The 25580-nt window shown below is 41.7% G+C and overlaps 1 protein-coding gene across 2 annotated transcripts in view; it reads left to right on the top strand.

Annotated features, from left to right (window-relative positions):
• Positions 1-530: 530 nt before the first annotated feature.
• ndst3 (N-deacetylase/N-sulfotransferase (heparan glucosaminyl) 3) overlaps positions 531-25580 on the top strand; it is a gene marked incomplete at its 5' end in the record, with an annotated part of 40127 nt that continues 15077 nt past the window's right edge. For both annotated transcript variants that reach the window (XM_083975770.1, XM_083975771.1), the window contains 5 exons: positions 531-1529; positions 11269-11356; positions 12758-12912; positions 15439-15624; positions 20654-20782. In XM_083975770.1, coding sequence (XP_083831896.1) covers positions 531-1529; positions 11269-11356; positions 12758-12912; positions 15439-15624; positions 20654-20782 — 1557 coding nt within the window. The remainder of the gene's footprint in view (positions 1530-11268; positions 11357-12757; positions 12913-15438; positions 15625-20653; positions 20783-25580) is intronic.

The following is a 25580-nucleotide window of genomic DNA, read 5'->3' as shown; positions in this document are numbered from 1 at the left end:
CCAGAGGTTGGATAAGCCCTGAGGATGTAAGTTGTTTTCAATCAGCTCTGTAGTTACCAGCTGTGCTCTCACATTCCCCAGGGTGGCACAGCCTAGGTGTGTACACACACGCACGCACACACAAACACACACTCATCAGCCTTCAGCTAGAGAACTAATGCACAATATTCAACCTTACCCAACCGATTCACTCTTCCTTTTTTTTCTCCTTGTCCCCTTTCTCTGCAGACATTAATCATCTCTCGCTCCATATCTGTGTGTGATACCTCCATGAGGTTTGGAAGACGAGCACGTTGACTGCATTTCCTCAATGAAGACCTTAGTCCCCCGTCGTACGGCGCAGCTCCCCTCTCCGTCTGCCATGGTGACATGACGTACCCCTGAGTGTCTTTGCTCCTTTCTCACCACTGACAGAGACAACCTCCTGGGCTTGTTGAACACCGAGGCTCGTGCAGACAGACACTCTCCAGCCCCCGGTGAACTAAAAAAGACATCTCCTCCTGCTACGCGCAACACCTCCCCGGTTTGCAATGACGGTGGCCGTGCGATTCCGTCGCCACTTACGTCGGCTCCTGCTCCTGCTGGCCTCCTGCTGTCTCCTCTCCCTCCTGCTCTCTGCTTACTTCCTCTTTACGAACTCCTCCCCATCCATGCAGCTTGGACAATCTTCTGAACCTGCCTGCTCGCAGTCGCTCTCCATGTCTCCGTACCGCCAACTCCCATACCCATACCCACCTAACCCCCCTCACACACATGTTCACACTGACCCAGTGGTCCTGGTGCTGGTGGAGTCCCAATACTCCCAGCTGGGTCAGGACATTGTGGCTATATTGGAGTCAGCACACTTCCAATTCCGCATGGAGATTGCCTCAGGGAAGGGCGATCTTCCACCGCTGACAGAAAAGGGCCGTGGACGATACTCTCTAATCATTTATGAGAATCTGTTAAAGTATGCACATGCAGACACATGGAACAGGCAGCTGTTGCATCAATACTGTACTGAGTTCAGAGTGGGTATTATAGGTTTCTACCGCTCCACCGAGAACTCCCCACCGCTTCTCAAAGTCAGAGGCCTACCGCTGGTGCTGAGGACCAACCAGGCCCTTTGGGACTGCTGCGTGGTGTCTAGCTCGCCCCTGCTTCACCTCACCAAACCCGGCACAGACCGAGGGGCCTTGCCCGGGGAGGACTGGACCTCCTTCTCCTCCAATCATTCCACATACCAGGCTGTGCTGCACGCACGGGCCAAGGATGGAGCAGGGGCAGGTAGTGGTGATAATCCAGGGCCTGGCTTCAGTTTAGGCCTCCAAGCCACCGTGGTACAGGACATGGGACTGTATGACGGAGTGAAGAGGGTGCTGTTTGGCCAGGGGCTGGGCTACTGGCTCCACAAACTCATCCTGGTGGATGCCATATCCTACCTCACAGACAGGAAACTTACACTGGGCCTGGACCGGCACATACTGGTGGATATTGATGACATTTTCGTCGGGAAGGAAGGGACACGCATGAATGCCAAGGATGTGAAGGTACTGGGGGTGATGAGTGTGTGATAATGTGCATTAGAGAGAGACATGGTACGATAGAGAGAATGAATTTATGTTGGGTCAGTGGTGTTGGATTAGATTTTTCATTCTCTTATCAACTTCTGCAAAAAAAAAAAAAAAAACAGTAACTGATGGGAGTGCAGTGGTGAAGATAAGGAATGTGTACTTACTGCGCTGTTAGTCTCAGCAAGAGATTTGACCAAGAGTGTGTTTAAAAGGTATTTAGCTCGGGCAGGGGTGCATCGAGGGGCTACTTGGGAAAGCTCATGTGTGTCTGGTCAATGTCTCTGTGTGTGTTGTGTACCAAGTGCATATGTGTTGGGGTACAGCGAGAGGGTATTTATCTCAAATAGAGGTTTGGCCAGAAGTAAAGAGGCCATTTAAGTGAACAAAGAAGTGATGTGAAAGAGAGAAAGAGGAGGGGTGAGAGAGAGAGAGAAAGAGAGGTAGTGAATGAGCCAGTGAAAAGATGAATGGCACTTATTCCTCTTTTCCCACGTTCCTCCTCTTAGGGAAACTAAAGGAGAGTCAGCCATGCAGCCCGCCTCTCAAGACACCTATTGTTTCAACACACACGCTTGCATGAGCAAACACACACACACACACACACACACACACATAAAGACAGACGTGCACCTCCACACATGTATGCAATACATAACAGAAATACATTATGTGCAAACTCTTCCTATAAACCAATAATTTAGAATTAAACAAGTGAGATTAAAAGAAAAAACAACACCAAAAAAGAAAAACATTTTTCGTCTGCTGGAAGGTGAATAAAACGCTGCCACACAAGGAATTTTGTTTGAAATCTATGGTCACATTCTCCCTCTGCGAACTCACCACTAAAGGACCATTCAAGGGAAACAAATTGTGTTTGGTGGGTTTTCATGTGTGGTAGCCTGTCTGCAAGACAGGTGAGATTTATGCTGCTCTGCAGTGATGTGCATGAGCTAAGACCAGAGGTGTCTGCCGCCTGTCTCACTGCAGTCACAGGATACACATGACGGGAAGGTGAATTTGTGTGTGTGTGTGTGTGTGTGTGTGTGTGTGTGTGTGTGTGTTTGTGCGTGGGTGTTTTTCTGAATCAGTACTTTAGATTAGAATGTCACTTTCTGCCAGTGGCTGACACCTGTCCCATCAGACAATGGAAGAAAAAAAAGAAAAAGAAAACCAAAAAAAAAAAAGAAACCAGCCACCTGTCTGTGGCGGAAACTCAGGGAGATGAGAGGGATAGGGGGGGTTGAAAAAACACAAGTGCAGTGGGTGGTCAAGTGGAGAGGAATTCCACCCTTGAATATAAAAAAGAAGCTTGTATCCAAAAAGGATAAAGGAGTGCATATTCACACACAGTGCGCACAGACCCGTGCACATACAGATTCTCAAAATGAGCACACAAGCACTCTCTAGTAGGAGTTTTCATTTCAAGTCTGCCTGACTCTTCAGCTTTGTAGCATAAATATACATGAGGATGAACCACTGCCATAACAGAGGGGCAGGGAGATGTGGATGGAGGAAGTAGTGGAGAGAGGGAGATGGAGAGATAGAGAGAGGAAGAGGAAAAAGAGAGGGTGATGCCACTTGAAAGGCTCACACTCCTCCATATTTCTACTCTACTTTCTCCTTCAGGTTAGTTGGCAATCATGGCAGAGGAAGAACTAGAATAGGAAATAAAGAAGAAAATAAGTTGGAGGAAGAGGAGAAGGTAGGGGAGGGTGGAGTATGGTGCCTGGGGGGAAGAGCTAGCAGCTAACTTAGCGATTTCTGTGAAACAAAATGCTGAAGGGAAATGAGGAAGTGGAGGAGGGGAGGTGCAGGAGCAGGAATATGGTGATTTGTAGCAGCCCTCCTCTTAGAGATGAAGAGCCTCAGGTAGAGTTGTCAAATTACAGTTGGTACAAGGTTTATTTTAAGTGACAATTGTGTGTGCATGTGTAAGCCATACATATTCATAATCATGAGCATCAGCCAGTTTATTTTACCCGGGTGTCTCTTATCTTTGTTGTGATGCAGCGCTCGTTTTATTAGTAAAGTTTAGTTTAGTTTCCCTTCCAGGAAAATGTTGGTGAAAAAGCTGCTGAAATGATGACTCACGCTAGAAGTCATGTCGAATAGACATCCGACATGTATCAGGTGCGAAGGTGTTCTCTGAAAAGATTTATCCTCCTGTCATTAAATATAAGAACGCTTGTGGAATTCAAGGAATTATTTAATCAGTTTTTCAACAAGGTAAAAGTGAAGTTGTGCGAAACTGTGTGGCTTTGATGCTAGTTTTATAATTTATAATTCTGGTTGGACCAGACTGACACGACCATGACATTACAGACCAGATTGAAAAGTTCTCTAAATGTTTTATCTGTAATGTTCCGAGATATTTATCGGAATATTTTTTCTGATGTATAAATAGCAGTAACAGGATATCACAGCACAAATATGAATAACTAAGAATAATTATAAACAACACATACTCTATGCGAAAATGTAAATCCGCCCTCATCCTCTGTGCTTCGAGAACAGCTTACATGTAACACAGCATCAAACAGGATGTGTTACTGAGCAATTAATAGGACAAGGAGTTTGTGGTGTCAGTATTAGAAATCCCTTTTTACCTCTGCAAAGCCAACATTCAATCTCCTGCTCTCCCTGAGAGAGGAAGAGGGAGGAAGAAGACTGACAGAGAGAGAGAGAGGGAGGCCAATTAAAATGCCACCCTCCTTCTCTCTGCACTCTTCATTAGACTCACCCCACGAGTTCATCTGGTGACAAACAATACCTACACCCCCTCTTGTCTGCACACACACACTCACACACACACACAGCTGTATTTCGTCTATTAAAATGATTCACAGGGAGGCACCCCGTCGCTGACATTTCTCAAAATGAGGGATGATGCCAGTCAAAAACTCCCATCAATGATCCGCTCGTGCCGGTGCTTGTGTTTTTTAATTCATGCGTGTCGGGTTTCTGCTCTTTTTTTCTGCCTTGGGAGAGTGGTCGTTAGGGAGGTGTCCGATTCTCATCTTTAGATCCCTCTTCATCACCCCCCCCCTTTCACCCACCTTCCTCCTCGACTAACCCCCCCCCCCCACCAGTCATCAATCACTATCTCCGGCCTATTTGTAAACCTCTCGCTCAACTCGCTTCACTCTATTCCTTCCCATGGTACTCTCTGAAGTGGTGCCATCTAAGTCGAGAGGACACTTGCATACAAAAAATTGTATCTAGACGTGTGTAAGTAAGAAAAAATACAGTTACCTCATATCAACATTATGTACAAATTGTCCACATTTTTGTTGCAACTCAGCAAAGATTGTGTACAGATGACTGCGGTCACTGCGGTCAAAGGAAATCTCCCACATTAAGCCGTTTTCAGATTATAGCAATCCATCGCTTGTACACACTGAAGACAAATACCAAGTAAAACGAGATTAAAGTTGGGCAAATTTCAAAATTTGAAATGATTTTGATCTGGGAAGTCAAATGATTACTTTCATATGGTCTTATAAACCATAAAAGCTATTTTGCCTTTAGGACAGAGCAGGAAGCCTGTTTTAACATCTTATTCAGCTGGAAGGTAGTTATTTTATGTATTACTTAATTGCATCACATATTATACTGGATAAGATTGTAATGGATAACTGGGTAGGGAGGTTTGAAATTAAGAGCACAAATGTCTTGGCTAAAGTCTTTCTGCTCCTGTGCTGATGATCACTTCGGTCTGGCAATGACCTAAAATTGAAAACCCAACAAAAAGAAGGAATTATACAAAATGGGAAAAATTCAGACTCCACTGAAGGGTTTTGGCTCTGCAGCCTGCAATTTACTGCGCAGTCCTACTTAGAGTTAATCTTTAGACCTAATTAAGTATGATCCATATTTGCCACTTAAGTCAATGGAACTGAGCTCATTCCATATCCGTTTATTACTTTGCCAAATGCTATTACCAAAGTAATGAAGAAAAGACAAACAGTGGAGAAAAGATTTGAAAACTAACAGAGAGACAAAGAAAAAGCAGCACAAACACTTCATTTTTCTTTTTTTTTTTTTTTTAAAATTGGTCAGAGGGCATAACTCATTAAATACATGGAAAAGGCTGGCACCTTTGATAAGGCATCTTGGCTATTAGATCATAATGGTTCTTAAAATTACAAAGTTGCAGGTGGGAAGGGGCAAAAAGAGATGACATAGGATGGCAGAGGAGAACAGGATATTGCCTCCAGCTTGATGCTTCCTGACATCTGCTCTAATTTGCCCCCCTGATCTGGACGAGTAAAAGTTCAGTCAGCCATGCAGGGGAGGAGAAGTTTTACGGCTAACATGATTAGAAAGAAAAAAAAAAGTTGTTACTGTATATATTTATGTATAAGAGGTTTTGATTTTTTTAATAATTTTTTGTTTGTTTGAAGAAAAACACAGTTGTGTCATTGTCATGAAGAAAGCATCTGTCAACAAGTAAATTGTCTTAATAACTTTCTTTAAACTTAATTAACTATTTTTGTCAGCGGTTTTGTTTTTACTTCAAATTAACTCTGAGATCCTGGCAGCGTGCCATGCATTTTCTCTCACAAAATGAGGCAGGTTTTTGCGGTCACAGCAATCACCTAAACTCAAAATCTTTGAGGGGCTGCCAAGTAGAATTTAGTGTAAGTATAGCTATGCCAAAGCAATCACAAGTACCTTAGATCCATAAATGCAAGTGAATAGATGATTTTGTAAAATGCTCCAATATAAAATGCTACACTGACTGGAATCTGACAAGCGAGACTGGAAGTGAGACAGAGAGGGGAAGAGTAAGCAAAAGAAAGACTGGCACTAACTGCAAAAATGCTCTTCCTGCTCATCAAATAGAAATGCCTGACCCAGTTAAATTTGCTGGTCTAGTGTTCATATTACATGCACTGATACACACATAGACACAAACACATGCACTGATGTAGATGAATCGACAACTTTGACCTGCTTTTGTGTGAGACTTAAAACCCGTAAAATGTGCCTAATTTTCTTGTTCCTTTCAACCCGCCTTCCAATCTGTTTGCGTATAAAATCCCACGCGCAAATAAGTTCTTTTATAACTACTTTTGTTATTTTAGATCTCCCAGCCAGGCTTAAGGCTGTGAAAAGAAAAGAAAACAAACAGTGCGAACGTTAAGAATGACAGAATGGGGATATGGAGGAGAGGTGGTTGGTGTAAAGGGTTTGTGAAAGGCAGTGAATGCCAGCTGTCCAGATGCCTGTCTCCCATCTGTTTGAACCCCAACATCTAGCTGGCACCTCTTCCAGTTCTTACCACATACACATGCAAGTACACACAAACGTGCACGTGCACAAACACTCTCTCTCTCTCTCTCTCTCTCTCTCTCTCTCTCTCTCTCTCTCTCTCTCTCTCTCTCTCACACACACACACTGTCGCTTTCACATACACAGAAACAAACTGGCAGTGCTTCTGACACTAGCAGTGTTAGGCAGCTGTGGGATTGGGCACAGAAATGAGGGCTATCGCTAACGGCTAATCCCAGTGTGTGTTTACCTTCATCACTAGGATTGTCAAGATCTCTCACATGCTACATAGTCCCACCTCCCGCTAATCCAAATCCCCCCTTCTTTCTTATGAAGTATCTCTTATGGCCTGTTTTAAAACCATCTTCAGCTTTGAGCTCAGTATCCAGTGGACAGATTGGCTCCATATTGCTTAAAGCCCCCCTTCCTCGCCCGTTCTCCCGGATCTGCAGCAGTTACCCTCAGAAAAACAGCAGGAGGGGACTTTCTTTGTATCACAGAGCCAGAGTAAGAGTTTTCCCATATGTTTCTGTCCTAGATGTCTGCTCTTTTATATTACTGGAAGCAGTTTTTATCCACAGGTCTTCCTTCTCATGATGATAAAGTTGTGCCTCCAGTTTGATGACTACACTGCCACATATGTGCCATATACAGTGTTTACTCTGTGGATCAATAAGGTGTTAACAAAACAGTGTGCATCTTCACTGATTCAATTCCATTACGATTCACCAGTCTACGATTCGGTTCGATTCAATTATACGATGCATCACATCCTCAATTTTCTATGTTGCCACACAGGACATGTCTGTATAATGATACTAAGTCAACAGTGTAAAATTCAAGGACGTGGGACATTGAAACATCCCTGAATGCTATGAGTAACAGGCAGCCAATCATTTAACAGCTGTGTAGTTTGGTTGTATGTGTGTTTATTGACAACAGGAGAGGAGATTACTAAAAAGGACACGTTAGCTCGTCGGTATGGTAACCGTAACAGGTGACTGTTACGTGCGTGTGCCCTGACTCTGAATCAGCGGCGGTAATAATGAAGCGTCTCACCGTCACCGAAACGCTCGATGAAATCTTCTATTAAATACGCTGAGCTGCGAGTAGCTTACATCTCACTTGGTAGAGCACACCCACTGCAGCAACCCTGATTCCACCCGTCAGTCCCTTTGCTGCGTGTTACTCCCCCGTCTCACGCTCTCTCCCCCTTCCCCTCCCTCTCCAGCGGCCCTTTCAAAATAAATGCATGAAAAGCCCGGAAAAAACTGACTTGTGAGCTGGTGGTGGTGAGCAAGTTAGCGGTGGTGGGCAGCCACCACCAAATTTTCAATGCAGGAAAAACCTTGCTGTCTCTATGTGAACAACATCAAACTTGAATGAATTATTTCAATTTAAAAATCGTGACAGTTCTGCATCGATTCAGAATCGTCCAACTAAGAATCTCGATGCGGCTTTGAAACGATTATTTTCGGCACCCTTAATTTCAATGGTTAAAGTCGTATTGATTAAGTCGTAACTGATTGTCTGGATTTTTGATTTCTGAAAATATCGTACAAACTAGTTCTGCTTTAGCTTAATCTGACCTTGATTATAGTACAGTGAGACTAGATGCACTCTTATGAACAAAACCAGCAGTGTGTTATTAAAACCTGTACAAGAAAAGATACAGTATGATGAGAAGATATCAAGGATATGGTTGGCTATACTGAAGTTTACCGAAAGTCAAGTGACAGAAATGATACGCTACATTTGAAATATATTATATATATACAGTACAGGCCAAAAGTTTGGACACACCTTCTCATTCAATGTGTTTCCTTTATTCTCACTGAAGGCACCAAAACTATGAATGAACACATGTGGAATTAACAAAAAAGTGTGAAATAACTGAAAACATGTCTTTTCTTCTTTGTCTTCTCTTTCTTCTTTTCTTCTTCCTCTCCTTCTTCCTCCTCCTCCTCTATCTCTGCCCCCACCAATTCTAGTTTCTTCAAAGTAGCCACCCTTTGCTCTGATTACTGCTTTGCACACTCTTGGCATTCTCTTGATGAGCTTCAAGAGGTGAGCCTGACCTGAAGATGGTTTTCACTTCACAGGTGTGCCTTGTCAGGGTTCATTAGTGGAATTTCAGTGAGAATCTACAATGTAAATAGTCATGAAAATAAAGGAAATGCATTGAGTGTGTCCAAACTTTTGGCCTGTACTATATATATATATATATATATTTTAAATGCTTCAGAGGAAGGTCAAATCCCTATAGGGAAATTATATAAATGTAAGTTTAAAATGATATAGAACTTTAAAATGTCAAGAACAAAATTTTAGTATTTTAGTCTCTTTCTGGAAGCGGTAAACTGTGAAGTTGCCTGTTACATAAAACATCTTTTGAATAGTTTGAAAAGCACATTGCACAGTACTGAAACTTGCTCGAGAAAGCTGATCCACCACTGTGAGCAGTTTGGTGCTTGTGAAAGTTTCATAATCAGTGCTGTGGTCGCAAACAAGGAGCAATTTGAAAAGTCTCATTGTCGTCCCTTTCACAAAAGTTTTTTTTTTTTTGGGATAGGGCTGGCTTTGAAATTCTCAAAAAATATGGCTTACCAGCGAGATCCTCCTCAGGAGTTCTCAATTGACAGAACATTCATGAATGCATGAATGAAGAGAATTTTCAAAATGATTCTTTGCTCATAATGACGAGCGAGAAAAAGACAAAATGTGTGAGTATTATAGTTTAAAGGGTGAAAACTTACAAATGGAGCTGTGTGGTCTCACAACAAGCTACTGCTTGCTCTTCTGTTTTCTGCTATGGCTGTTAGGTAGCAGAATACAAATGAGGTGTTTAAGCTAATATACTGCACACTTGGACACACACCTACACCTACTCCCACAGATAGCAACACACACGTTAATAATGCATTTCGACCAAGTGCATCCGGGAGTGTATATTGAGTTATAAATGCAAAGCACTCAGCTACAAACTTAATTCAATTCTTAAGTCTTTGTATCCACACACGTTAACTTGTGTGTGGATAGGAAAATCTGCATGCATGCGTGTGCGTGTATAAGATGTAGAGGGTGTCATAACAGAGGAGACAGGGGATCAGATTAGGGGGCTGTGCACATCTGTCAGCATGAAGCCATCTTCAACACCATTAGATTAGTGATAATGAAGACACTCTGTGCATGTGTCTGTATATTTGTTAGTTTGAGAGACACACAGGAGGGGGGGTGTTGGAGACAGAGAGAGAGAGAGAGACTGCCTGGAACCAGTTCCTTTCTTTCCTGCTCTGACATCAGCTGCTCAGGTCTTGTAAATCAGGGAAGGTTCCTTGGGATCGATTAAAAGCAGCATGACAGAGAGTCCCAGCAGATTGAGATATACAGAGGATACACTCATTTCATAAATAAACAAACTATTTTTATAGGAGCAACAAAGAGAAGTGCAATGGTAGCAATAAGGTGGGGCGGGAGGTAAAGCACAAGGGGAGGGAGTTGTAAAAGAGAGAGCGCGAGGGAGAGGGAGAGAGAGAGAGAGAGAGAGAGAGAGAAAGAGAGCGAGCTCTCCTCCATGCTGCTTCAGCCTTCCTTTCAAATTAGAACAGCCCCGTCTCCTGAGAATGTGACATTTTCACAGAGCGAGCGAGGGAGAGATGGAGGTTCAGGAGGGGCGGTGGTGGGGTGGGCAGGACAGACAGGGTGGAAGACAAATGGGGAAGGGGGGCAGAGAGGAGAGTGCAGGTTCTCAGAAGCAGGAATATGGAAGTGGCGAGAGCGAATCAGAATCAGCGAGGAGGAAGAGAGAAGGGTGAGGTGGTGGTGGGGGGCACAAGGTTTCACAGGGTTGTGTTAGGGATGGATGGAGAGAGTGATGAGAAGGGAGGAGTGTGTGTGTGTGTGGGTTGGGTGGCTGGGGGGGGTGGGGTGGGGGGGTTATTAGTCCACCCTCCAGAGGCTACTAATGCACTGACCTTCATTAACTCGCATTACTGTCGGTGTGTGTGACTGTGTATGTGTGCGACTGTGCAACTCTCTTTAGTTAACACTCATTACTGAGTCTTTGTTTAAAGGCCAGTAAACTAATGAAGTCATCAAATAAGTGGAGAAAATCCCGATTCAAGAATTAAAAAACCAGAGACTGAGGTAACTTTAAGGACAGCAAGAGCCTCTGGAACAAAACAGAGCATAGCAATCAAGCTCAATGTAGAACTAGCAGCCATTGGACAAGCACTGATGAGTACACACAGCCGTCATGATAGTACTCTGAGGGTTTACCTAAGTATATAACAGAGGGACATAAAGTACTGGACCGGACAGGTCAGGTGTTTATGCACGAAGGTACAGGCTAGGGGGAGATTAACCTGATATACTGTGAATGGTTTGGATGCAGTTCTGTTACTAATGTTCATTCTTACGTTCTGTCTCTCTCTGTCTGTAGGCTCTCCTTGACGTTCAGAAACAGCTGCGCTCTCAGATCTCCAACTTTACCTTCAATCTTGGCTTTTCCGGGAAGTTTTACCACACAGGTGTGTTGTGTTTACATGCTCTCTACTGTATGTTACGTAATATACAGGTGCTGATGGCTCACACTATAAAACTGAATAATAGTATCATTTTATTATTCAGCCTGATTATTATTATTTACCATATCCAAAACCCCACGTAGTAGATGAATAGCATGTGGTCATACATGCTATTCATCTACTACGTGGGTTTTGGATATGGTAGTCTGCCTTGATTTATGTACACAAGAGCTGTCCATGTGCTTCAAAAAAGCTTGCAATACAGTTTCATGTAAAAGTCTACAAATGTTCACTTTTTACCTTAATACAGAAACATTTTGTCTAAAAAGTCTTGCATGGACCTTGTGGAGCTAAAAAAAAAGCTATATTTGTTGGCTCCCATCATAATCTATAAATTGAAAAATGAACAGCCAATTACGTGGAATTAACTGAACTTTAGAATTTATATTTTTGTAAAATGCCAATCAGCATTGGTACAAGTCAATAAGAGCAGTTTTATGTGACGTTAACTGGGAGTAGTTGAGCCTCTTCCTACTTGTAGTTTGTCACCCCCTGTTGCTCGCACTATAAGCAATTGAATAAAACCTACCATTTCACAGTTTGATATGAACCAATTGTGTTAACAGTGATGATTCTGCTGTGCATCCTGTTCTACCAAGACCAAAATCAATCAATTAAAACTGGTTAATTCAACTATGATCATTGCAGCACAATATTTAAAAATAAATGTAGAAAAACCACATGTTGTAGTTCTTTTTATGGCAGCTGCCTGCATAGTAATTACAAAATATGACTGACTAAGAAAGATGAATTTGCAGCACAGTGATCTTAATGGGAGCAATCGCTCCCACAGTTATAAAGCTCATGATGTGGAAGTTATCCTATGTTTTTAATCACCGTCTCTATATTTTGAGTCACAGAGACTCAATTAATACAGGCATTTTGCGAGGCTGTGACATACTGCTGCACATTTTAAACTTTCTTGTGGATCCAGGGACAGATTTTATTGATTTCCTAGTTAAAGTGTATAAATCTGCAGCAAAGGAACAAAGAAGCAGGATATGCTGGAAAGGGAAAGAGAGGTGAGCCTGAACATGATTATAATTAGAAGAAATCTGATATAGACTGGAAGATATTATCATAACATCTGTTATTGCTACGGGATCACTTTTCATCGCCATGGTATCAGACAGTGCCATTTCAGTTAGCGGGGATCTCTTTAAGACATCAGAGTTACTTAATAATACACTGTACTCTAACCTCATACCAGTGAGAGGCTGCGTATGACAAACATTTTTAATATGCTCTTGATCTCCATGAAGCATGTCCGCGTCTTTGTCCTTTTGTCCTTGTGCACATGTGTGCGTTTTGTGTGTGTGTGTGTGTGTGTGTGTGTGTGTGTAGGCACAGCAGAGGAGGATGAGGGGGACGACTTACTGTTGAAGTATGTGGATGAGTTCTGGTGGTTCCCCCACATGTGGAGCCACATGCAGCCTCACCTCTTCCACAACGAGTCCTCGCTGCTGGAGCAGATGGTCCTCAACAAGGAGTTCGCTCTGGTGAGTTGGAAGCACACGTGCACCTACACACACACAAACACAGACACACACACACATTTCTTGCAGCTGTCTATTTTGTTGTTTCTTTCTTCTTGCATGTCCTTTTAATCATGCTTGCTTCCTGTGATTGCATTTTCTTCAAGGTTGTCTGTTGCAGTTTAACTGCTATTTATTTGCCACAGCACATTACACTCCCGATGCACATGTTGAACTCTGGGACTCGGGATTCATGTCCAATAACTTCCACATTGTTAGGTTTTAGTTTTTTGATGTTGACATTTTCATATTTTGCTGTTGTGTTCAATACTAATTAAAAATGAAAACAAAACAAAACAACTGCTAATAAACATTTGTATTAATTGAAACAAACTTTGCTGGTTTAACTGTGTAGCCAGGCCTGTGATCTGCTGTGACTGACTGAGTGACTGACTGTACTTCCTCTTCTGGTCAGCTGAAGGGCAAACAGCTAGTTTGTCCAGTGTGTATAGTTTACAGCTAAGCACATCATTGATAAGATATAAGATAAAAATGTATAAAAAAAAATTAGGCTATAAATAGATGTATAGATGTAAAATGTAAAAACAAGAGGTGCAGCCAGTGTAGTAACATGATCCCACAATGATTTTGAGTCAATTGATCACGTATGACCTGGAAGCTATTGAGCTAAAATGCTAATATTTACATGTAAAAATTAATAAAAAATTATGAACAGATTCAAAATGTAAAAACAAGAGGTGTATCTCATGCAGCCAATGATTTTGAGTCAATTGATCACATGACCTGGAAGCTATTGAGCTAAAATGCTAATATTTAGACCTACATATAAAATTAATAATAAAAAAAATATGAACAGATGTAAAATGTAAAAACAAGAGGTGTATCTCATTTAGCCAGTGGAGTAAAATGATCCAACACTGTCCAAAATCTGTCCATAATATTTATAGCCTACGGTATGTAAATAGGCTATTATAGGCTATTAGCATTTTAGCTCAATAGCTTCAGGTCATGTGATCAATCAAGACTCAAATTCTGCATGGGATCATAGTAGCCTACTCCACTGGCTGCATGAGATACCCTTGTTTTTACATTTGAAATCTAGCATTTTAGCTCAATAGCTTCTCAATAGCTTTAAACAGGGTATCTCTGCTTTATATCCCACATTTTTATTTTGAAAACAGGAAGTCGGTACACTACAGGCAGGCTGTAGCCGTCGGTGTGTTTACCATGTTGGAGTGGCTTGCGAATGTCTGTGGAATATTCAACTTAAAACTAACTTCACTGCGGTAATGCTACATAGGTCACATTAGCTAAAGTTAGCACGAGCAGCCATTTACTTACCAGTAAAGATGCTACTTTGTTTCTTTCTTTACTGGTTGACACCTAGTAGCGCCACGTCTTCAGCGGGGAAAAACAACGCCAGGCAGTGATGACTCTTGTCTCTGTCGCGTCTCCTTTGCTACTGCTAAGATCACTCAGCATACAGATGGTCAAGTGAAGCTCCGGCTGCTTTCAGACAGCGGTTCAGGGCAGAGATGGTGACAAAAAGCCTGCCTGCCTCGGTACACGGCGTAAGTAGGCTGAAACTCGATAACCAACTTCCGGCGGCAACAAACCAAGTTTGGCGGCAGAATGTCCAAAGAGCTTCTGAGCCAAAATACATTAGGAAAATAACTTTACTTGGAAAGTATTTCATTGTTTACGGTTTATTTAACGTGAAAGAGATCCTACGGTAGGAAACCGTATAATTTTTGTATTATGAGTTTGTCATTTTAAGGTGTTTGACATTCACACACTTGTCAACACAAATTGTAAGACTGCTTTTACAGATTGCACCATCATGTAGCCTACTCATGTTCTATAACCAAACAAACAAAGAAAAATATCCCAGTTGGGAATGATGCACTTCATTTTGATGGGCACACCTGAGCCTGTTTTAATCTGAAGTCCACAAGGTCAAGTGCTTTTGTTGCTCTGCTCTGCTTGCTTTTCCTCTACTTTGCTGGTGTGTTTGTGAGTGGGTGGCAATGATTTGTATGACCGTGCTGTGTCACACGTCCAATACAGCGAGGTGTGGGGGGTCGGTTCGTGTTGTTGAAGGTGAATGTGATCATAAAGTGTGATCTCTAACCTCTATTGTACACACACATACATATGCCACTCCCTCATCCCCCCGGCCGCTGATGCTTAGCTTTGACAGTGTGTGTAGGTGTGTGTCAGAGCCAAGGACAACACCATCAGTCTACAAGATGCACCCAGCAACCATCCACCCTCACACTCACACACATTCACATTCTCACACAAACTATATTTTTTTAATTTCCAACCCGAAGGCCAACATCGTAACAAACAAAACACCTCCAGAAGGTCAGGCTGTCAGCCTCCATGTGTTGTTATGTGCTGTCGTGTTTTTTTGCTGTCGTTGTAAGTGTACCATAACTTTTGTGTTTATGTAAACAATTCTCATGTATGTGCCTGTGTATGTGTGTGTGTGTGTGTGTGTGTGTGTGTGTACGTCCACTCCTCTAGGAACACAACATCCCAGTGGACATGGGTTACGCCGTGGCCCCTCACCACTCAGGTGTGTACCCGGTGCACATGCAGCTGTATGAGGCTTGGAGGCGAGTGTGGAACATCCGGGTCACCAGCACCGAAGAGTACCCCCACCTCAAGCCCGCCCGCTATCGTAAGGGCTTCATCCACAGCAACATCATGGTGAGGAGACATCACTGTTAATCACACGTCTGTAAAACGCACACTATGCTCATCGGTATTTACATCCATGTATTCACTTTTTTCACATCTGACATGTCGCAACGCTGCCTGCACATATGTGGTCCTTACCTGTTTGTTGGATTTTATTATACGGGCAAATATCTTAACATTATTACATACAGTATTTGTCCCCTCTGTGTTACTATGTTCATTTTTTACAGGACTAGGGGTAATTTTCATTAGGCTTGTTGTTCACAGCGGTTTGTTGTGGTTGTCCCTGGGTACAAGTCAGTGATGGTGTAAACATTTTATAAAATATGTTGGCTTGGCAGACAGAGAACAGATGTGTGTTGTCTGGGAGGAAAAAAGGGGTGAGTCAGGTTGATCAGATAAACAAGATAAATATCACAGCCAAGTGCTTTATTTTGAAGTTATCATGTGTGCTCCATAACGTAACACCATTAATCGTGCAGGGGTCATGAATCAAACCTAACACTCAGTGCACGTTACATAGTGTCCGTGGCTGCCAGAGGAAAAATTATTTGCGTGATTCATCTGACTGAAATTAAAACAATAAATTATAAATTGTTATACATCAACGCAAGCTTAACTGCAGAGTCATTTAGTCACCAGAGTCTGATTGGATATGCTACTTCACCGCTCTGCACTCGTATCTTAGTTTGAAAAACATTTTTTATGCACTGTCTCCTTGTGCAAAAGTGTTTACTATATAGTAACTTGCGTGCTGATTGTTTGCCACGGTATTAAAGAAAAACTCAATGATCCTGTCCGTTTTGTGTGACATATAAATTCTATGGCATGCCCAGCTCCATGTTGATTCAGTATTTAATGGTGGCCCTATGAGGCCCTATGAGGCTGAGCTTTTTCTCTGTGAATGCAGGTGCATGCATTTGTACATGTGTAGGATGCGTATAACAGAATTAGGATCTAGTAATGAGGGGCTTTTCATATTTTAATGCTTCAATAAATGATTCATCAGTCACTGTTTGAGATAGCAATAGAATGAAACTCTTGTCGCCCATTTCACTTAAGCAAGTTGTCCTTATCCCTCCCTCTGTCTCTCCTCCTCCCCTTCATTCACTTGTCAGTCAGGCTCTTTGTCAGTGTGCACAACTGCTCCCTTATTGACAAAAGAACCAATCACATCTGACACCAAAATTACCAGTCCACATAGTTCTGCTGTATTTCGGTCTTGAGCAAACAATTTGCTCAGACAGCTACGTCAATTTCCTAATCAGTCCTAGAAGTCTGCTTTTATTTCTTGTCATCTTGTCACACGGTCATAAAAGACAGCCACTTAATCCAACTTCTTTCTGATACAATGCCAAGCTGACAGTTTGACAGGCTATAATGTTATATTATACATTATCAATACAAAGGTATTTGAAGCATCAGTGAAATACTGAATTGAATAATAAGCCACTAAACAAAAAACATACATTCAACTTTTTCCAACAAGATATATCACAAAGAAAGACAGAAAATAACATAGAAAAAACTGTCAAAAAAACCCAACTTATTTTACACCAGGAGAAAAGATGCTTTAAATAAAAGCTAAAGTGGGAGTGGAGACTGAAATGAAATCCCCAACAAAAATTACTTTCACGCTCCCATCAACCTCAGTGACGGATGCAGCTTGTTCTCTGAAGCTTTTGTTCACATTGTCTTTCAAAAAAGCTATCTATACATTTGTTTTAGCTGGAATAGAGTTGACTCTTTTTTTTCCAGTTGGGAATTGGGCTCATGCATCAACATCACACTAATAGGGGAGCAAGGACGCATGCAAATCAGATTCATTGTTGAAGACTGGTGATCACGTAGCATTAGCCGAACGGCCCTCATCTCTCAGGTCTGTCAGTAATGGCTTACTGATCGTGTTGCTTTATTATAAAATCTCAGATTGGAGAGTTGCAGGCTGTCTGAAGCCACTGTGCTCTTGTGCCAGATATTTAGGTCAGAGGTGTGCTAAAAGAAACACATGTAACACAGGCACAAGGCAACATGGAGGAAAAGTCCCAGGCTAAGTTTTCAGAATAAAATAACAGAAACAAGAACATCTGCAACTCCATAAATACAAAGCGCTCAAAAGATAAACAATTATTAATTATAATTATTATTATCTTCATATTATTGTTATTAATTATTCGTTCTATCAAATGCTATTTACGTACATATACAAAGATGTATGCACAAGTATGTATTAGTAGTTATTAAATATTTAAAACTGAGAAGAAATGTGAAAGCAGTGCAAGAAAAATAGAGAAAGGCCCATCTTTTGCTCCAAGACATTGCATGCTGCACTGACTAAATAGCAAAGGGAGGCTAGGAAAAAGAAAAAAAAAGGAAGCTTAGCTCATGGAGGCGGAACATTTTTCTGAGAGGCAGTTTTTGTGTGATATTTGTGCATGTGTATGTATGTGCACCTCAGTCCATGCTGAATTTAAATTTTAAATTACTTCACCATAAACCAGCTTGTGAGCTCTCAGGTTCAGATAATTCATCTCGCTTCCTGACCTCTCATAAAGTTACGCTCAGACTTTTATTCACATCCCCCCCCTGTTTTCGCGGGCTTTCACATTTTTTCACTTCCAATTTTTCGAGCAATTTCTGTCTATTAATCTCCTTCCCCTCTGCCTCTCACTCCATCTTTGTTTGCTCTGAGGAGGACAGGACGTTGTCTTAAGGCTGTAAAATTGGTGTTTGTGTGTCTCTGTCAGCAGATTGAGAGCCACCCACTGGACCCACAGTATCAGAACAAATCAGACTGAGATATGGGACTGTGTGTGTGTGTGTGTGTGTGTGTGTGTGTGTGTGTGTGTGTGTGTGTGTGTGTGTGTGTGTGTGTGTGTGTGTGTGTGTGTGTGTGTGTGTGTGTGTGTGTGTGTGTGTGTGTGTGTGTGTGTGTGCATGCATGTGTGCGCCCGCACAAACATGCATACGTGTGTGTGTGTATTTCTTTTTAAAATGTACTATATCAGTTTGAGCTATAGCTCTGTGGATAATTGGTTTGGTGAAATAGTGCTGAGTGTCTGTGGCTCTGGTGGCCTTCTCTTTCTCTGTCTCGCTCTCACTCCGTTTCTTCTCTCTCTCTCTCTCTCTCTCTCTGTCCTCCCCCCTCATGTGGGTGTGTGTGTGTGAGTGTGAACGAGTCTGGGGTGTTTTATAGATAAACCAATATCTACGCTTCCAGCCTTTACTCTCTATTTCACACAGAGAAGTGCTCCACAAGGAGTTCACAATAAAGACCTCTTCTCTTCTCTTCTCTTCTCTTCTCTTCTCTTCTCTTCTCTTCTCTTCTCTTCTCTTATTGATCCAATGAAAAAGCGATTAGTTCATCAGCTACTGAACACTTGATCTTGCACGCTTCTGGTCTTTCATCGCTGTTTATGTATCACTTCAGGCTTTCTAAAGTATAATCAAGTAATGAATATTCATATATTTGCATTGGCCTTGACTTGTTTGGACCATGCTTTATTACCGTTTATGTAAAGTCTCCTTGATAATTCAATCAACATTAGATTTCAGACTCAAAGCCAAAAACAATGTTACTGTTGTCGACTCAGTTGTTGCTGTCGCTTATCCAACCGTAACACTGTTCGATTTACTTGTAGCGATAAAAAGAATCAGAGAAATTGACATTAAGGAACCTGCTTTTGTTAATCAAGGCACAGAGTATGCGGCTCACACAAAAGGCATGGGGGTGTCCTTTAACTATTTTCATGGCCAAGGGTGTGCAGTGCACCTGTTTGAGCTGGGATTAGAAGTAATCCATTATCATCTCCTCCTGCTTCGGTAAACAGCGAGTCACTAAAATACCAAACAGGTGTAGGTGAGGTGGGGGGGGTACCAGTGCCCTAGGAAGATTTAACTTAACCAGTGCAAATCAATGTGTTGTGCTATGCACCTGCACGAGAATAGTGTCTCTGCTGCTGTAGTGAAGTACTCTAAGCTGGGCAGCTCTTCAAGACTTTTACTATAGCTCAAGCACACTGGAGGCACTAAATGCTGTTCCCTTTGAAAACCCTAATTTGACACTTGCAGGCCTCTCTCAAATGTTGATTTGTCATAATAGTAAAAGCACAGGTGGAACTAAAAGCATTTAATGATGGCTCCTTTCTATTTAAGTGTCCCGGTACGTTGTGTCGGTGAGCCACATGCACAATAGCAGCGTCCTGGAACTGGAACACCTACAGTAAATGGAACAGAGCTATCAATCGTGTTATTAATTACACTTGTGCTTTTTATTCTATGACAAGTCGAAATGCCAGCTGCTGTGAAAAAAAAGGTCTGTTACACGCTGCAAGAATTTGACTCGAACCATCTGTAGAAGTGACACCTGTGCTTCTTCACTGTGATAATTAACATTACCATATGCTGTACGACACGACACATCAGAGTACCCTGACCTGCTCTCCTGCCCGCTTCTCATATTTATTAACTGCCGTGTAGAAGAGCTTAACTCTACAGCTGTATGCTTCATCCATACATCTGTCATCTTTTATGCTGCCAGATAAATTACTTTCGTTATTTTACATCTTCTCTCTGTAGCCAGTTTATTTGTACTTTGGGCTTGAAATAGGTGAGCGATCAGGAACCACCTGCTTTAGTCTCCTTTTTAATCTGAAATCGTTGTTTCACAGTGATTTGACATGCCACTTTAAGGGAAGTAGCACTGATTTTAACTTTTAAAGTCTGCGTACAGGTCTTTGCATTACTCATGCCGAACTGGGAAAAGCTGTATGAAGTCTTTTGTGGCTCCAGAGAGAGCTTAGTGAAATCAGATTAAAATACCAGTGTTAGGAGTGCAGTACAGAATCAGTAGAGTACACTTTGATGGGTCATTGAAAACAACAGAATCTCATTTTGTCCTGGACATTAGTACCTGCTGTTATCATAAGCTATTTGTTCATTGACACAACTTGTAAACTGAAGATGTGATGTGATAGTAACAACAGCTCCTTTTGTTGCATGTCTGTCTGTGTGTGTGTGTGTGTGTGTGTGTGTGTAGGTGCTGCCTCGTCAGACATGCGGCCTGTTTACCCACACCATCTACTATAAGGAATACCCTGGTGGACCTAAGGAACTGGACAAAAGCATCCGTGGGGGAGAGCTGTTTCTCACCGTGCTGCTCAACCCAGTGAGTCACAGACAATCATACACACATGTGCAAGCAGATATACAGAGTGAGGAACAGGGAGCACTGTTGCTTTCTATTTTGATTTTTGCTCCTTAAAGCGGCACCCACTGGGTTTCCCTCTCTCTCTCTCTCTCTCTCTCTGTGTCTCTCTCTCTCTGTAAAGGTAACTTCCACTCTGTCTGGTTCAGTCTTTTTCATTTTTGCTTTGTGTGTGTGTGTGTGTGTGTGTGTAGGTACGTGCGTGCATGTGTGTGCGTCTGTCTCTTTTCCTGTCAGGGGCTGCTTCTCACTGTGGAGCTGTGTTCATCTCCCCACTCTAAATTAGGTCTCACCACAGGGGGGTTGCTGTCACACATGCACACACACACATGCACACACACAAACATACACGGACGCACACACCCTCCCTCTCGTGCTTACCCCCGCTGCGTATGTCAGCTCAACTTGATTCTGCTTTGAATTAAAGAACAGAATTAGGGTTTGGTGGCGGTTAAGATGCTCATCCATGTGCAAGCGCTCATGAGCGTGCACGGCCACTGTTAAAGGCAGGCATAGAAATTCACAGGAATTATCCCCAAACAATCTCTCTCCGAGTTGGTCCACACACGTGCACAAACACACCCGAAGCCGAAGATGCTCGTGGAGCAGCAGTAGGCTGTATTGAAGTGTCAGGTAGGGGAGTGCTGAACTAGAGGAGCTGTCAGAACTCAGGGAACATCACAGAGTCGTGCAGCTCCACACAACAACCCAATCCAACCCTTTCTTCTCTCTCTGCGCCACTTTGTCTCTGTCTGTCTTTCTTTTTGATACTATGTTTTATTTCTCTCTAAATATCTCTCCATCTTTTTCTGTCTCTTTTCCCGATACCTTTCTTTTTTCTTTCTTTGATTCATTCTTTCTTTGATATTTTCCTTGTGTTTTTCTTTTTTGTCTTTATTCTGTCTTCCATCCTTTGCTTGCTGTTTGCTGTTATTTTTCATTACGTCTATTTCTGTGTCTCTGCCTGTATCCCTGTTTCGTTCCTTGAACACATTGTGGAACCATTTTAGAATTATAATTTATGACATTTTCAAAGAAAGATGATGTACTATTTTTTAAAGCTAAGTTAGGAATGGGTTCATATTCAGTTCAAAATAACACTAAAATTGCCTAATTGTCCTGTTCCTAACTTTTCTGAATTAGGTAACTCTAGAAGTGTTTTGCCTAACAGCAGCAGTGGTTTGCTTATAATAGGAAAAGAACTAGGTGGTTGAAGTAAAAATTACAAGGAGTTGAATTTACAGCTTTGTGTTGAACGGCTGGAATGATTTTAGTGGCTCAATTGCTTGTTATGTGTTGTTACAGTAAGTGAGACAAAATGTTTGAACACAAGGAGTGAACACAGTGGGGAGTTTGTAGTAAGCAAACACCTCCTAGTCACCTGTTCATATTAAAGTCCTCATCACAGCCAATTTGATGCTCCAAAGAATTAATATTAGTAGTCACTAATAATTTTTTGGCCTTTAGCAAAAAAAATCCCTGTAGCTCTTAGCATGAGCACAACATACTGAAATGACAATTGCTGAACAAACAAACAGGAACAGTGGCAGTTTTATATTTGAGCAAGGTTTCGGCACCTGCAGTCTTTATTTATTTTATTTTTATTCAAGTATCAAGTATGGAAGCATGCAAATGAAATAAACAAAAAACTAAATATACTGACATGGTTTGGAAATCTATCAAACCTGCTCTTACAAAAATTCACATTAATCCACCTCCATCTGTAAAAACTGAGTAGTAAAGACTGAGTAAACATTTGCTTCCTAAGCTCAAGGCAACTATAGCCTTCATATTCACCTTTTTTTTTTTATGTTTCTTCAAGTTTTGTCAAAATATTTTTCCTTTCAGTCTGAAGATGTGTAAGCATATCCCAATATCTGACCGAGAGAGTACCACTTGAGGGTAAAAAACAGTATTATTGCAAAACACGTAGACCTTAATTATAATGTGGTGCTTTCTCAAATACAGTAAAGCCCCATACTAATAATGATGATAATAATAATGATGGTCCTTGGAATGTTAACAATTATCTGACATTATGTTTTTTACAGTGCAGCTACTTTAATGTGACATACTGTATGTCGATGCTCATTATAATTATAATAGTGTTATGCTATAATACCATTATGCAGAAAAACAATATAAACACATTTTTTGTAAGTGAAATATATAAAATTCAATTAAAACAACAACAAAGCAGCATCAGAAAAATGTGACGATATTACCATTAATTAAATTAATTGAAAGCTATTGCTCTGTAATAACCACGTTAATGCTCAGTTTCCTAATTGTTGTCTGGGCCTCAGATTTTTAGTTTTGTGATTTTATTTTTTAAAATCCCACGTCTCTACAGATAATTTAATTTGTGTGCGTGTGCGCTAATACAATAGTGGACTGGTTAGCCAATAGAGGACACACCACTGTTGATTATGCTGTAAATCATGCTACAACTCTATTTTGAATTCAGTCATAGCCCCGAATTGACCTGCAGGTGTGAGTTGTGAAGTTCGTACTCTCTGTGGTGAAGTTCATAGTCTCCACTTTGACTTCAGAATTTAGTGAGTATCTCAATAATTGAATCCTTGACCTCAAAACCGCTATGTAGGCCTCTGAGTCTGTGAGCCAGTTGGCAGGGCCCATTTGAACAGTCTTTTTGTCAAGCTTTTGTGTCTGTCCTTTGGAAGTCAGACATCAAAATTCAGTAAGCTACCAGAGAGGTGAACCTGTAGCCTTAAAATTTCATTCCTCTAAGACCCTGAACCATTTGGTCCAACACTGTATTTCTTAGAGCCTGAACTTATAACCTAAAAAAAATGAAATTTCAGAACTTCCAAGCTGTTCAACGCTAGTTTAAGGAGGCATTCAAAGGCTCTAGGAAACAAAGATCAAAATGTCAGCCCAGAAAGCTCATGCTGTTGCAGGACTGTATGGAAGGTTTGAGGTTGTGAGTTAGATTCTTGAAGAGAAGTGTGACGGGGGCTCAGTGGATTTGGTGTGTTCACGACCGTAAGGCACCCGTGCACCTTTTGTTGGTACATGAAACATCAAAACCATCCTGCTGTTGTTTTCATATGACCCTTTTAATCCATTGCTTATCCTTGAAGATTTTCTTATTAGTACATTTCAAAATGAGTAATGAGTTATTTATTTATTTTACAAAAAGAAATATTTAAGGAGACTGGTCCCTTTAGTATACTTTCTGTTAAACAGCCAACCTGTAGTCTGAAAGCCTGCCTGGGGCAACAAACCATTCACGCTGTGAAGGTGTGTGAATGAGACCCTGCTTCAGCCTGCAGAGTCAGTGCTGTGTGAACGTAAACATTTGAACACCTGCATGTCACCTCTTTGCTATGAATGAAATAAATGTAAAAAATAAAATGAGTTTTAGACTTAATTATAGCATGTTTTATGGCACCCCCAACTGTGGATGTCCGACAATGTCCTCTGATAGTGCATGTGTAACAACACACAGACACGCACGCACGCACTCACACACTGTACACACAGATGTATATTACATAAGAGTTGAAAATTCTTCTTGAGAGTCAGAAACACACAGAGGCTAATTACATTTTTCCCACTTCTTCTGCTATCTCTTGTTCTTCTCTGTGACTCCATTCCTATCTTAATCAGTGTAACAAAAGATGAAACTCTTCTCTTGTTGTATCTCTTAATGAAGAGACCTATTAAACATAAAAGCAATTTAAACACTAAATGAGCACTATCTGCCATGATGTTCTTCCACACACACACACACACACGGTTACACATACATACAGACGGATGATTCATTTTCACTTCTGCCTGCTGTTTCCATTTGCAGACGCACAAGCTTTCATTAGTGTGTGCACTTTGTGTGTGTAATCAATAGTGCTCTGTAGCTCACTGCTTTAGTCCCCCGGGGATTTCCTATTGTTTGATGATCTGCACATTGGTAACATTGTCACTTCCCATTCAGTGACTTTAAATCACACTTGGCCTGTTGTGGCAGTTTACCACCGACAGCAACCAACATATTGGATTTGTCTGTAGTGCATGTGCATGTGTGCTGTACATGTGTGTGTGTGTGTGTTTGTGTGCACTTGCATGTGTACGTTTGGATACTTTCACATCATTCTGGGCTGCATCAGCAGTCACTGAGCTCCCCAACTCACACATAAGCTCGACAATCAATTGGACGACCTAGACTCTGCAAACAGCCAATAGGGCACAAGTCATTCCCCAATAAATGGCCAGGGAGATGGTGAGAGAGCGGGAGAAGGGGAGGGGATGTGGGGCGGGGGGCTGGGTGAGAAGGTGGCAGACAGATTGAGATTTAATTTTCAGGTCACGGCATCTTGTGTCACTTGAGAATCCAGACACATACAGAGAGGAAGTGATGCACATACAGACCCGTGCACACAGATGCACCCAAACACACACACACACACGTGTCTGTGTGTCTGTGTGTCTGTCAGCATCCGAGTATCTGCATAGGTGTGCATGTGTATATTTGTATAAATGTGTGTACAGCTGACATAAGCACAGTTGTAGACATACATCAGGGCTGACATTTAGCGCTTAGCTCTGCCACTAAGCTTATTAGCCAAACACCAAATATCAGCACAATCTTCCTCCTTGCTAGCCTTCTGTTTTACCCAGTGTGCACCATCACATACTTTACCTTCCTCTCCTGTCCGGAGCTTCTATCTCTCTCTACCGCATTCTCTCCTTTTTTTTAAAATATTTTTTCAACTTGTCCATGTCAACTGTGCTCACA

This window comes from Trachurus trachurus (genome assembly GCF_905171665.1).
Source record: "Trachurus trachurus genome assembly, chromosome: 1".
Lineage (NCBI taxonomy): Eukaryota > Metazoa > Chordata > Actinopteri > Carangiformes > Carangidae > Trachurus > Trachurus trachurus.
Note: the sequence above shows the minus strand (reverse complement) of the source record. Positions and strands in the feature narration are given on the sequence as shown.